At 31.2% G+C, this 13,881-nt stretch overlaps 1 protein-coding gene across 1 annotated transcript; it reads left to right on the top strand.

Moving 5' to 3' along the window:
- The first annotated feature begins 4,377 nt into the window (after positions 1-4,377).
- On the top strand, positions 4,378-8,133 carry LOC130995761 (peptidyl-prolyl cis-trans isomerase CYP23). Its single transcript, XM_057921169.1, has 8 exons — positions 4,378-4,656; positions 5,435-5,548; positions 5,642-5,790; positions 6,183-6,255; positions 6,354-6,443; positions 7,040-7,079; positions 7,728-7,810; positions 7,896-8,133. Exons 1-8 carry the CDS (start codon positions 4,486-4,488, stop codon positions 7,914-7,916), a joined length of 741 nt encoding a protein of 246 aa, XP_057777152.1. The 5' UTR covers positions 4,378-4,485; the 3' UTR covers positions 7,917-8,133.
- Positions 8,134-13,881: the final 5,748 nt, after the last annotated feature.

Here is a 13,881-nt window from a genome sequence, read left to right as displayed (position 1 = left end):
TATATACTATATTTTTTCTTTTTCTTTAACTTCTTATTTTCAATTTTATTTCTTTTCTAAAATTGTGAATATAATGATCTTTAATTTGATATATGTTATGTAAATATTGGATTTAATATGTAAAAATTATATTTATTTGGAGATTAAAACTTAAAAACTAATCTCTCTCCTATTTTTTTGAACAAATCTATTTTTTTTTATTCCTTTTCTATTTTTATTTTCATTTTTTTAACTTATACTCCCTCTGTCTCATTATTCATGCCACGTGCCTTTTCGACACGGAGATTAAGGAGAGTAGAATTAAGGGAGATTATATGTTTAGTGTTATTTTAATTAACACACACACAACAGGCTAAACTCATCTCTGGCAACCTATTCCCTTCATCTCCGGCTCCGGCGACTTCCCTTCATCTCACGCTAAACTCAACACACACAGACAACAACACACAACAAATCAAAGCCATAAATAATGAGACGGGGGAGTAGTATTATATTCTTTTTATTTTATTTTTCATAATATCAATTTTGATTATTGTAAATTCTTTTTTATTATTTTATATTAAAATCAAATATATTTAGCTAATTATACTTCATTCGTCCCATTATTTTTGGACACAAAAATTAAGAAAAGTGTAGTTAGAGTATAAAGTGAGTTTATTAAAAATATTTAAGGAATAATTTAAGTAAATTGGTGTATAAAGTGAGTTGGGTCCACCATTAATAATATATTAAATGGTGATTTTTTTACCAAAAATAGTATAGGACATTACTAGTAGGGCATCTTAATATAGTAATTGGAACATTATTAATGGGACGAAGGGAGTAATATTTTTTAATTATATTTATATTTTTTATATAGCAATTGAATTGGTATCAACTTTATATATATAAATGAAATATACAAATATTTTCCATGCCTTGCACGGGTACAAATGCTAGTTTTGACTAAAAGAACACCTTAATCAATTAATTATCTCACAAGTATCATTATTATGGTGTGTTCCCTTTGGTTGATAAATGTATCATGAGAAAATGAGGAATAACAAAAAAATTCTCCCTTTAAATACCTCATTTTGTATCCCTTATTTTGTACAAAAGAGAATTTCACTATATCGCATTCCTTGTTTCACTGCAAGAAGGGATAATATTATCCATCCTTGAAGGGTGTGTTCTCTTTGATTGTAAGTTTATCATGAGAAAGGAAGGGAGAAAAAAGATGAAAGTTTTTTTGTATCACATTTTAGTGGTCCCCACTCTTTTTATCTCATGTTCTCTTTGGTGGAAAAATATAATATGAAAATATTATGAAGAGAGAGAAAAGATAGAGAAAGATAAGAGAACTATAGAGAGATGAATTAAATTATATAAAATTTTGATGGTAAAATTGAAAGATTATAAAAATATATAATATGAAAAAATATTATCACACCTATAACTTGTGACAATATTATCATTAATTGGACCGAAAGGGTGAAAAAATGGGTTGTTCGGGAAAATTTTCCCTCATGCCTGAGGAAAAACATCCAACAAAGAGAACATGTGAAAAGAGTGTAAAAGGGGGGGGGGGGGAGGGGGGAATATATGTATTCCACTATTTTTCATCAAAGAGAATGCACCGCGAAGTGAAAAAGAGGAATGAGAAAGGCTGAAATTCTCTTTTGTAGAAAATGAAAGGGAAAAAAGAGGAAATTTAAAGAAAGAAATTTTTGTTATCCCTCATTATCCCATAATAAATTTTCAATTAAGGGTGTGTTCTCTTTGGTTGTAAGTTTATCATGAGAAAGGATGGAAAAAAAAACTATCACATTTTAGTGGTCCCCACTATTTTTATCTCATGTTCTCTTTTAGTGGGAATATATATATATATATATATATATATATATATATATATATATATATATATACAGGGTATGGTTCTAGAGAACTACATTATTTGTGAGAACGTGAGAACCATCAAATCTAATGCATCCACTATAAAAATTAATGTATTCGATATTAAAATTAATGCATTCAAAAAAATAAATAAAATTGCTCCCTTCAGGATTCGAACCTAGGATCTGCATTCATCCAACAAGATGATGTATCCACCGTAAATCTTGATGATCAAATGGCTGAAAATGGTTCTCCGTTTTTATTTTATTTAGTGATTCTTACTTGAACCTCTCCATATATATATATATATATATATATATATATATATATATATATATATATAGGGTGTGGTTATAGAGATAACTATATTATTTGTGGGAACGTGAGAACCATCAAATCTAATGCATCTACTGTAAAAATTAATGCATTCGCTGTTAAAATTAATTCACTAAAAAAAAAATTGCTCCCTTCAGGATTCGAACCCAGGTTCTGCATTCATCCAACAAGATGATGTATCCACCGTAGATCTTGATGATCGAATGACTGAAAATGGTTCTCCGTTCTTTTTTTATTTAGTGGTTCTTTCTTGAATCTCTCCCTATATATATATATTGTGAAAATATTTAAAGGGAGAGAAAAGATAGAGAGAGAAAGAGAAATATAGAAAGATGAGTTAAATTGCATATAAATTTTGATGGTAAAATTAAAAGATCATAAAAATATAAAATGTGACAAAATATTATCACACATATAACTTGTGATAATATTATCATGAATTGGAATAAAAAGGTGGGAAAATATGTTGTCTGGAAAAATTTTCCCTCTTGCCCTAAGAAAAATTTTCAACAAAAAATACGTGTGAAAATAATGAAAAAATGGAGAAAGTATATATATTTCACATTTTTCCATAAAAGAGAACACACGCTTAAGGATAAAATTGAGGCTACATTTCTTCTTTTGCATTCAATCCTCTCCCCTCAACGGTTATATCTATACTATATTAAAAAGGGAGTTTTCAATTTCAAATTGATTTCAAATCAATTTCAAAATTGAATGGCAATTTTGTAGTTAGAATAAAATTGAAGGTTTATTTATAAGCTATACATCTTTCTTTTTTTTCTTTTCCTTTAACTTCTTGTTTTTCTATCTTATTTCTTTTTTAAAATTGTGAAATTCGACTAATTATAAAATATTTGATACGCATATCAAATTAAAGATCATGACAAGAGCATTATTTTGATATATGTTATGTAAATATTGGATTTAAAATATAAAAATTATATTTATTTAAAGATTAAAACTTAAGAAAATTCTCTCTCCTCTCTCCCCTTTTTTTGAATAAATCTATTTTTTTCAATTGTCTTTTAACTTATATTGTTTTCTTTTTTTACAATATCAATTTTTATTAATATGAATTATTCTTTATTATTTTTATATTAAACTAAAATATATTTATCTTAAATTATAGTATTTTTAATTATATTAGAATTTTTATATAATAATCAAATTAATATCAATTTTATATATAATAAAATATAAAAATAATTTTCGTGTGTTGCACTTGTGCAAATGTTAATTGTTAAAAATGCACCAATTTTACTCTGATTTTAGTCTCAGACAAATTTTATAAATCATTATAATGCTAATACTAGTAAGTAATCGGGTCTCGACAGAAAATTACTTTATATTATAAATAATAAGTATGCCCTTAAAAGATAAATCAATACATTATTTCGTTCTGATAATATTCTATAATTCTTTGCAAGAAGTATTAGAAAATAAATAAAATTCTAAAAGAAAAATAGGTTAAAAAATATGTTTCTTCAATTTTTTTTCTCCAACATTTATATCTATATATATGTGTGTGTTTAAATTTTTTAATCAATAAATTCGTACTCATCACAAATTCAATTAAAAAGTTAATTTTTATTACGCATTCTCACGTGAAACCTGTATATTAAAACCCACTAATAATTATAGAAAAAAGTTATTATAATAATTAGTTATTTTTTTCAATAAAAATATGAACATTAAGTAAACATTAATTAATAATATAGTATTATAAATAACAAAAGATTGAAAACTACGGAAAAAATTTACTTGGGCATGTTGGTTAAAGTGGACCAAAAAAATAAATTCGAAATAGTAACACTTGATTGCGATGAAATTATTCGAGATCTTAAATACTTTGCCCTTTTATTATTCATTACAATGTCCCACGTTAACCTTATTCTGTTGAAAGTCTTCCATGACATGATGAGAGATGTTGAAATGCAAAAAATTTGAGAATAAACATATCACAAACATCCCACTAATGTTCAATCAACGACAAAAGTCAAGACATACTAATTTATTTATTTCTTTATTATATATTAGTTTTGACATAATGCATTAACGCGTAGTTAATTGATAACTAATATTCTTACTAGTCGTCGAATAATTACATATATTGAAAGGCCCATCACAATTCTTAATAGGCCACTACGAATTTGGGCTTCCTAAACATTACGGCCCACTGGTCAAGTAAGTTTTTCGTTTACTTTAGATGGGCCAAACCTAGTTGGGCCGACGGTGGTTCCCTACGCTTAACATATTGTACTTTTGTGAACTTGGATGTGCTCGAACACACACACTGACACACAAAGAGCACCAACGTCAACGAAAATGAGCGGTAATCAGGTGATCTTGATCCTCATTTCGATGGTTTGCATGGGCGCATTCCGCGGTTCCATCACTGCAATTGCTACAGTTCCTGAATTGGGATCGGCTCGTGTCTTATTTCAGGTAAAACTTATGAATTTTCTTCTGACTTTGTGAGCGTTGTATCACTGTCACTGACGATGATCTGAAAGTCTGAGAGTTTTATTGCCTAGAGCTAATCATATGTAGACTTTTAAATGAGATTTACTTGATTGTAAAATTTCCTGCATATGTACGGATTCGAGTGAAATTTTCTGTTCATGGAAATTTTAGGTTCAGTGATTTAAAATTTTAAAATTTGGTCTTTATTGGAGTGTCTCGATTGGGGTATGTGTTGTGTTGACTTGATAAAAGTGTAGAACTTTCGAGGGAATTGACCGTTCTAAGATCATATACATATTAATTAATTCGGTGTTTTTGATTTGGTAAGTATTGGATAATTTGTTGGGGGGGGGGGGGGGGGTGCATTTTAGTGTATCTGGAATGTTTGAATTTAGAATCGTTTCTGTCAGTGTGACTGTTGAGATGTCTTTTATCTGCTGTATGCGTGTAGCAATCTTCTGTAATCACTTTCAAAAACGGGAGAAATTTGCAAAGATGGGATTTCAATGCTGTGAGAATTTAGATAAGAGAGCTCAAGAGATCTTTGCAATGTCTTCATTCAACTCACTTAGTTGTTTTCTCACTGAAAGGTAGTTTACTTTAGTAAATGCACCTATATCAGTATGGGATTTTTGCGTTATATTCTAATGCTTCATGTTTATCTTGGTGGGGTTCCAAAAATTATAAGAAAAAAGGAGCTGTCATGAGACTGCTAATTGAATCAGGAGATGATGTGTGTTTTCTCCTGTTTGAAATACAGACAAATTATGGGGACATAGAGTTTGGTTTCTATCACAGTGTTGCACCAAAGACGGTTGAACACATTTTCAAGCTTGTTCGGTTGGGATGTTATAACACCAATCATTTCTTCCGGGTCAGTGGACAACTGCAATATGTGAAGCTCTGTATTGTGTATTCTGCAAGTAAATGGAAAAGTGTGAATGAACTTGTATTATATATTGTGCAGGTAGATAAGGGGTTTGTCGCTCAGGTTGCTGATGTTGCTGGAGGAAGAACTGCTCCAATGAATGAAGTGCAGAAGTTGGAAGCTGAGAAAACCATTGTTGGTGAATTTAGTGATGTGAAGCATGTCAGAGGTATTCTTTCTATGGGAAGGTAACTCCATCTCTTTGGAATTATAATATGTCTTTGAGTTTTCATATTCATCTTAAAAATTTAATCAACAAATTTTCATGAATTTCTCATGGTAATTCTATATGAGAAGGATATCTTTTAGTGTTTCTTGTTGTCTTCAATCAAGATGTATTACATTAGTTTTATTGCAGAATTGCTTGCATGATCTTATTCATAATTCTCGCGTCACCTCTAAGTTCTATTCATTAGCTGATATGTCCAGTCATTTGGTAACATGCCAGAATTCGTTTATCTGTCAAATGTCTTTATAATCATTGTGTGTTTGTTTGTTAGACTCTTATTGCATTAATATTTAATAATATATGCTTGGATGCAAGCTAATCTTTATCAAGTCTATTTTATTTTGATTACAGATATTCTGATCCAGACAGTGCACAGTCATCATTCTCAATCCTCCTTGGAGATGCCCCTCACCTTGATGGTCAGGTAAGCTAGAATACTCTTCCCCATATATTTCTATTAACATGTACTTTAGAACACTGCATTCGAGGTAGTGACTGTTTTTTACTGGAATGTATCTTCAGTATGCAATATTTGGTAAAGTTACTAAAGGTGATGAAACCTTGAGGAAACTGGAGGAAGTTCCTACCCGGAAAGAAGGAATATTTGTAATGGTATAACTCATTGTTCTCTTAGATTTGATCTGTCTTTCCTTTCTCATTCACCCTTATTCAAGTTATCTTTGCCATTTTTTGTGATTCAGATTTTCTTATCTATATTTAAATTTAAATTGAAATGCGACATTTAATTTGATTTTGACTTCTCTAATTGAAGCATATTCAATATGCGTACAATTTCTTGGTGTACTACACTACTACTGAATAATTTCTACCTGATAAAACTTTCCTGTTGCTGATCTCTTTTATAATCCATACTTAAGGAGCCTAGCAATGCAAAGACCACTCGCAGAATATCTTTTATGCGTAAAAGTTATGCTTCTCTTGAGCAGCCTATCAGCTGAACAATCTACCTTCTTTGGTTCTATGAAGAGGCATCAATTGATTTCTAGAGTCACTTGTAAACTTTACTATTTTCCTATTCTCCATTTAATTATTTCCTGAAATGCTAACTGGAGTTCCGAGAACTTTCTGTAATAAAACACATTTTTACTGCAAACTCTGTGGTTTTATTATGTTTCCTTTATCACATCTTCATCGATAAATTGTGGTAATTTGGATTGTTGAAGTAATTTATTCCCTTTTCTTTCCAGCCAACTGAGCGTATCACTATTTTCTCTACATACTACTATGGTAAGTTCTGACCTATTTGTTCTCTTGTACACATCTCGCTTATCATCTTCTTCCCCCCTGAAAATTTGATTAAATTTATCGTCAAATGGTATCATACTTCTGTTTTTCAATTGAGTTAAGTGCCATTTTTTTAGATAAATTTCATATTTATAAATATATGCACGGACTTTTTGATTATTAAAAGATTGATACTCAGTGCTATCAACCTTACCTCAAACCCTAAACCTCGCCGTTACTGCTATGATATAGCCATCTCCTGCAGTCTTCTGTTGAGATGGTGGCCACATTTGGACTCCCCATCCTCCATCCCATGTTTCCCTTGAGTTTATTTTTCCATTTGACGTCAATTGACATGGAAAACTCGAACCCAAACCGTAAGACCTTAAGCCTAGCCCACTATATTCCTGTTTCAATTATGTTAGCCTCAACAATGGCCTCCTGACACTACAGGCGTCCCAACCATGGTGCAATTCACATATACAACTCTCGCCTTCACCAACTGGGCCCTCTCCAATTGAATAAACCATATCCATTTGTAATACTTAGAAATTTGTGCCTGGAATTGCATTTAAATAAATTTTAGTTAAAATTGCAAATTGCCCAAATGTCTGTATAGCTTTGGCAATTAAACTTCTTTATTTGGCTTAGATACTGAGACGGAAAGTTGTGAAGACGATAGGTTGGTATTGAAAAGGAGACTTCTGGCATCGGCTATAGAGATTGAAAAACAGGTAAAAGTTTGGATTTAATTTCACTTATCTTTTCGAGAATGTAAGTGTTTACTCATGAACGAGAAATTCTCCTTGTACATTGCAGAGAATGAAATGTTTTCCATAACCTATCAAGGGCTGTTGGGCCATCATCAACAGGCTCACATGTAGTAGGTGTTTTCTTTTTCTGTATCACATTTTGTTGTATCTACGAAGTCATATATTCTGTTCTAAAAAAGAAGCCGCATTATGTTGTACAACTTGCTCCGACTGCTATGAACTATTGGTACCTTTAACATGCTATTAAAAGTTATTATGTAAATGCACTAAAAAAATTTCTGTGAGTTATTGATCTCGCATAATCTGTTATATACTGTTGTATGATTGTGCTTGATAACAGAGGTCTGTGATACCAATGAAATGTGCTTGTTGACCAACAGGCTTATTGATAAATAAATAGAAGTAGAGTCTTAGGACCGAGCAGAGCAAAGCTAATGCCAATCTTGTAAGCTGTTGTTGATGTTAGTTGGCCTCATTCTTTATATTTCCATGTAAACTATAGGTACATTGCGTGTTCAGTAGAATTTACAAATATACTGCAAGTCATGTTATTGTATATGGAGATGGTAGAAGCAAATGGTGCCCTCTTGTTTGAGTTGAGTCGGGTGAGGTATGGCATCCATTAATGCAGTCAAACAAGAGGCTGCTATGTATGTAGAAGTTAGGGGAAAAACACATCACATGGTAGAAGATGATATAACTGACTCTGGGGTGTATTGCCCTCTGTGTGAATCATGTTGGGGATGGTGGTTTTTGTAGGGTGGTCCATATTCCCACGTTGTTTATTGTTATGCTATAGCTACATGGGTTGTTGGATCTATTGACTATGTTGTGTTTGCAAATCGTATGGGACATGAAAAAGCTGCAGCAGGCAATACGGGAATGCAAGAACGTGGCACCAAGGACGGGTTTTGTTCACACCCTCCTCCTTCCGCAGGTATGGCTGAGCTTTATTGAACGAATATGTATTTTGAGTCGTCGTTTGCAGTTGCACGAGTCGTCGGATAACATTGAGCATCATCGGTGACAGACATTTATGCTGCAAGTGTTGATCTCTAACCTTGTCTATAGGTAAATGTTTTGTGATGCATGATCACGTGCCTCATGTCGGCCTATGTAAGCATTTTTTGAATTACATTCTGAGTAGCAATGCATTGTCAAGCTCTTTGACGACACCAATTTCAATCGACTAAACATCAGGCGGGCCCCATGAGACTTTTATATATGTATATACGACTCCACTCTTCTAAATACATGGATGGATGGTAGGCGGAATTCCAAACATTTCATGTGCACATCAAAGTTTCACTATCACACAATCAACCATTTCTTCCTTTTGATTTTGGAGGAGTAATTTAATTCTGCAATTTAAACTCCAACTTGCCCTCAGGTGAAATTCAAAGAGACTGCAGAATGTCAAGGCAAAATGTGTCATAGCTAGGAAGCTTTTGGGCATTTTACTTCAAGAGTGCTCTCTTTTGCCAAAACAACAATTATTACTCCTATTATATTATTATCATAAAATTGCAAACTAACATTATCATAAATGGAAGCAAGTGCAAAATTCCTACAAACATTAAATAAAGGCATGTTACGTATGGTATTCTTTTCTTGTCTTTCAACGAACCTCTAATAATGAATTTGGGACAGATGAGGAATGAAACGTGGGTCTTTTCCTTTTTGGATGGAAGAAATATATATATATATAGGGTGTGGTACTAGGGAAAAGTATATTTTTTTTGAAAGAATGTGAAAATCATTATATTAAATGTGTTCGCTATTAAAACTACTGCACTCGAAAAAAATAAATTTTTCGCTCCCTTCAGAATTTGAATTCAGGTGCTGCATTAATTCATCAAGATGATGCATCCAACGTAGATTTTGATGATCAAAATATTGAAAATAGTTCTCCGTTCTTATTTTAGTTAGTGGTTCTTACTTGAAAATAGTTATCCGTTCTTAATATATATATATATATATATATAGGGGAAGGCTAAAATAAGAACGCTTCTTAAAATATAAATTAGGAACCATTTTCAGCCCTTAGATTATCAAGATCTACGGTTGATTCATCACCTTGTTGGATAAATTCATGGTCCTGAGTTTGAATCCCAAAGGTAGCAAAAAATTATTTTTCGCAATTCATGCCTTTATACAGTTTATTCATGCGTGTTATACATAAAATTCATGTATTTTTGCTGGTTCGTAATTCTTAAAATAAGGGTGGTTTGTTCAATAACCGCCCCCTATATAGATATATATTAAAAAATATTTACCTCACCTTAAAAAAAAGTCATTCATCCAGAATACCCTCACTCAGTTGCCTATTGGCACTCCAAATTGCTAACACAACCATGATTCCAAAATGAGGATAATCTCATCTTTTTGTGCTTTAAGGAAATTCGCTGGATAATTTGTATTTCTTGCATAAACCCACAAATTACGGCCATCCCCTATTCCCCTTATAGACACTGCCATAGAAACGGATATATATAAGTAGAGAATGGAGAAACATTGAACATGTCAATAAATGCGGTTGAACATACCAATAAGACGTTCAATACAATTCTCGTTGAATGTTAAACGAACGAACGTTGACCTTTAGATTAGATAAGATCAACGCACGAGATTTGGTCTCGTTTCTCTGAAAATATTTGTGTTTCTATTGAACTTTCTCCTATATATATATATAGGTAAGCGCAAAGGTAAAAACAGCTCTCAGAGTTTAAAATATGAATAGATCTACATCATTGATCTACCCATAATCTAATGGTTGAAATTTAATCTTAGATAAATCGTATATAAACGTATAAATTCTATGTAGAACACGTCTGATTCTTTGTATAAATGTATGAATTGCGAAAAATATTTTTTTTGTTACATATTGGATTTGAATTCAGGACTTTGATGCTTTGTTCGGTTGAGCGTCCCTTCCACTCCTTTGATTGGCGTGACATAATGATTTTTTTACAAAGATCTGGTGCGCTAGGCTCTGAGGTCAGGCGTATCTGAGTTTGGTGTGATGGCTTCTTTTCTCGTTTTTACTGCTTCTTCGTAGGATTTGCTCAATTTAGCTCATGTTTGAAGAGTGAGGGTTTGATGTTGGACGCTTCTATGGTGGCGGATTCGACTAGTGGGACGTTTGACAATGTTCTTGCTGGCTCTCGTTCCTCTCGATCGTTTTGGCCCCTTGTTTGGTGTTGTTTCCTATGCTCGTTTAGAGTGTTGATGTTTTTTGGGTGATGGCGAGTTTGATGGTCAATCTTTGTTGTTGGTCGAGTTGCGCTTGTTGCTTGCAATATGTGTGCTGGACCTTTGGATCATATGTCCTAGGTTTTTCTTCTTGTTCACCTTTACAAGATGGGGTTTTTTTTTGGGTGATTGTTAGTCTGAAGTTCGAGATTTGACTTCCGTCTTGATTTGATCTTTTTCTCTTGTTGCTTTTATAGACAGACACTATTTTCTCTCATTTTGGTTTTTTTTCCCTTTGGGTTTTTCTTTATGGAGATTTTAATAAAGCCCGGCCCCTGTGTTTACAACTCTTTACAACAAAAATCGCAATTTAATTATAAAAAAACAAAGTCGTAGCATCCACGTTCATTGCTTAACATTTTACAATGATTTGTTATATTAATTTGTTAAATTTATATTATTTTGTCTCCTATTTTTTTCTTAATTAATTTTTAATGTTGAGTTTGAGTCAATATTCTAGTTAAAGTAATATTATGATTATTAATAATGAAAAATAGTTTACTTTAGAAGTTGAAATATTTTTTTTGTAAATGTATGGATGTAGCTTTTTCTGTGTTTTCAATATACTTATCATTGAAGACGATGAAGTGCAGTCTGTTGGTAAGGCGTTTCTCAAACCTCCAACTAATAGATCGGGGGTTCGAGTCACCTAGAAGGCTAGAGTGTTAGTGTGTTTTTCTTTTATTTGTTATTATATTTATTTTAAAATATACCTATCGTTGAATCAATAAAAAGATAACAATTATTTATTATAACCAAAAGAGTGAGTTCTATAAACTAAGTTTATTAAAAAATTTAAATATGAAAATAATTTGAATAGGGCGCCCAAATTCTTTGGGTCGAGAGTTAATGCCCCCGAATTTAACAAATTCAACGCCTATCAACAAATCCTGAATTCGGCCTTACACGTATTAGAAAGACAACAATCTATATCTATATATATACGAAACACCAGTTTTTGTTCCCGCCAATTTTTCTCTTTCATTTTACCATGCACTTTTTTCATTTTTTTCTCTCTGATCTCTCTATCACACATTTTACACTATTTTTTTCCATACAATTTCTCTGTCTCTCTCTCTCTCTCTTCAATTCTATATTTCATATTTTAGTGATTTTAAAAAAAAATGATATATGAAAAGATATTAAATATGCATCTTAAATTAAAGATAATGACAAAATCTTTAATTTGGTATAAGAATCATAAAATATGAATTTGAAACAAATAAATTATTGTAGTTAAAAATTTTATGGTAATTATTTTTCTCTCTCCTCTTTCTTTTTCTCTATTATTTTATTGTTTTATCTTTTATTTTTTTTGCTCTATTATTATTGTCGTTATTCGTAATTGTTTTATCGTAATTTAATAATTGTTGTTATTATATATTTTTCTCTCTCTCTACTAGAAAATTTATCTCTTATTTTTACTCTTTTGAGGAAAAATTAATTTAGAATGAATAAGTTATGATAATTTAAAATATATTTTATTCTTTCCTCGCTATTTTAATGAGTGTTAGTTTTCTCTTTAATGACATGTTTACTTATTTTTATTATATTAATTTAAGTTATTTTTCAATTTTTTGTATTTTTAGATAAAAATAAATAAATATCATGTGTTTGTGTTTACATATATATAGATTTTTTTGTATTATTTTTAATATAACTTTGTAGATGAAATTAGTATATATATTAAAAATATAATTTTAAATATTTTTTTTATATTTGTGAATTACTTATTTATTTATTTACTATGATGCATCATACTTTATAATTATAATAATGTATAATGCTAATTTTCATTATCAAATAATTATTAATTATTTAATAACTATAATTATCATTACACTTTATACAAAGTTGAAAATTTATATTTTCAAATCCAAGATTTTATTGAGTCATTAATGTCGTTTAATAACGATGCACATGATTTTATTGAGTAATTGATGTCGTTTTATTTCGATACTCACCGTGCATCGCACGGGAGATTGTTCTAGTAGTCGTTAATTGTTAGTTTATGTTTACGTAGTAGTACAATGCAAGGGTGTTTTACAGGTCATATGACATGCATGGAAAGCTATGATGCACGGATTCTTCAAAAAATAGCACAGTGCAATATCAGATATGCGCAAGGTGCGGGTGCGGGTGCGATTCGCGTGGGATTCGCACGGGATTCGCCAGGTGGCGAATCCCCTCAAAAAAAAAATAAGGGATTCGCGAATCCGATTCGCGCACCCACAAATAGGGTGCGTTTTGGGCTATTTTGCAATTTTTTCAATTATTTTTGGATTTTTTTGCAATTTTTTCAATTAATTTTTGGGCTTTTTTGTAATTTTTGAGTTATATTTACATGCAATTTGAAACTTTTACATGCAATTTATTGAAATTTTTACTTTACTTATATTTGCAATGCGATTTTTTTTTCATTATTTTTGGCTCTTTTGCAATTTTTGAAGAACTTCATTATTGAAACTTTTACTTTAACTTATATTTGCAATGCAATATTTAATTTGTGAATGTTCTTTTCTTTTTTCAATTTGATTGGTCACATATAATAAAATATATATAAATATAACAGGCGTATCATTCACGAATCGTACCCTATAATTTTTGAAAATTCATATCCCGCATCCGAATCGTATCGCTCCCGCACCCACCCCTCGCACCTGTGCAACATAGATTGAAAGTATTCCACGTTACATGTTAAAGATCGTGTAAATCAATTTTCACATCTAAAATTAATTACTGTGCATCCTAAATATTCATGTGACCACCCTTGCTCCATA

The sequence above is a fragment of the Salvia miltiorrhiza genome, chromosome 7, assembly GCF_028751815.1.
Source record: "Salvia miltiorrhiza cultivar Shanhuang (shh) chromosome 7, IMPLAD_Smil_shh, whole genome shotgun sequence".
NCBI lineage: Eukaryota > Viridiplantae > Streptophyta > Magnoliopsida > Lamiales > Lamiaceae > Salvia > Salvia miltiorrhiza.
Note: the sequence above shows the minus strand (reverse complement) of the source record. Positions and strands in the feature narration are given on the sequence as shown.

Excerpts from the sequence above, each read along its gene's own strand:
- LOC130995761 (XM_057921169.1), top strand. The coding sequence starts at position 4,486 with ATGTGCTCGAACACACACACTGACACACAAAGAGCACCAACGTCAACG. Across the intron at positions 5,549-5,641 it reads ACACCAATCATTTCTTCCGG|GTAGATAAGGGGTTTGTCGC; the intron begins GTCAGTGGACAA and ends TATATTGTGCAG. Across the intron at positions 7,080-7,727 it reads TTTCTCTACATACTACTATG|ATACTGAGACGGAAAGTTGT; the intron begins GTAAGTTCTGAC and ends TATTTGGCTTAG.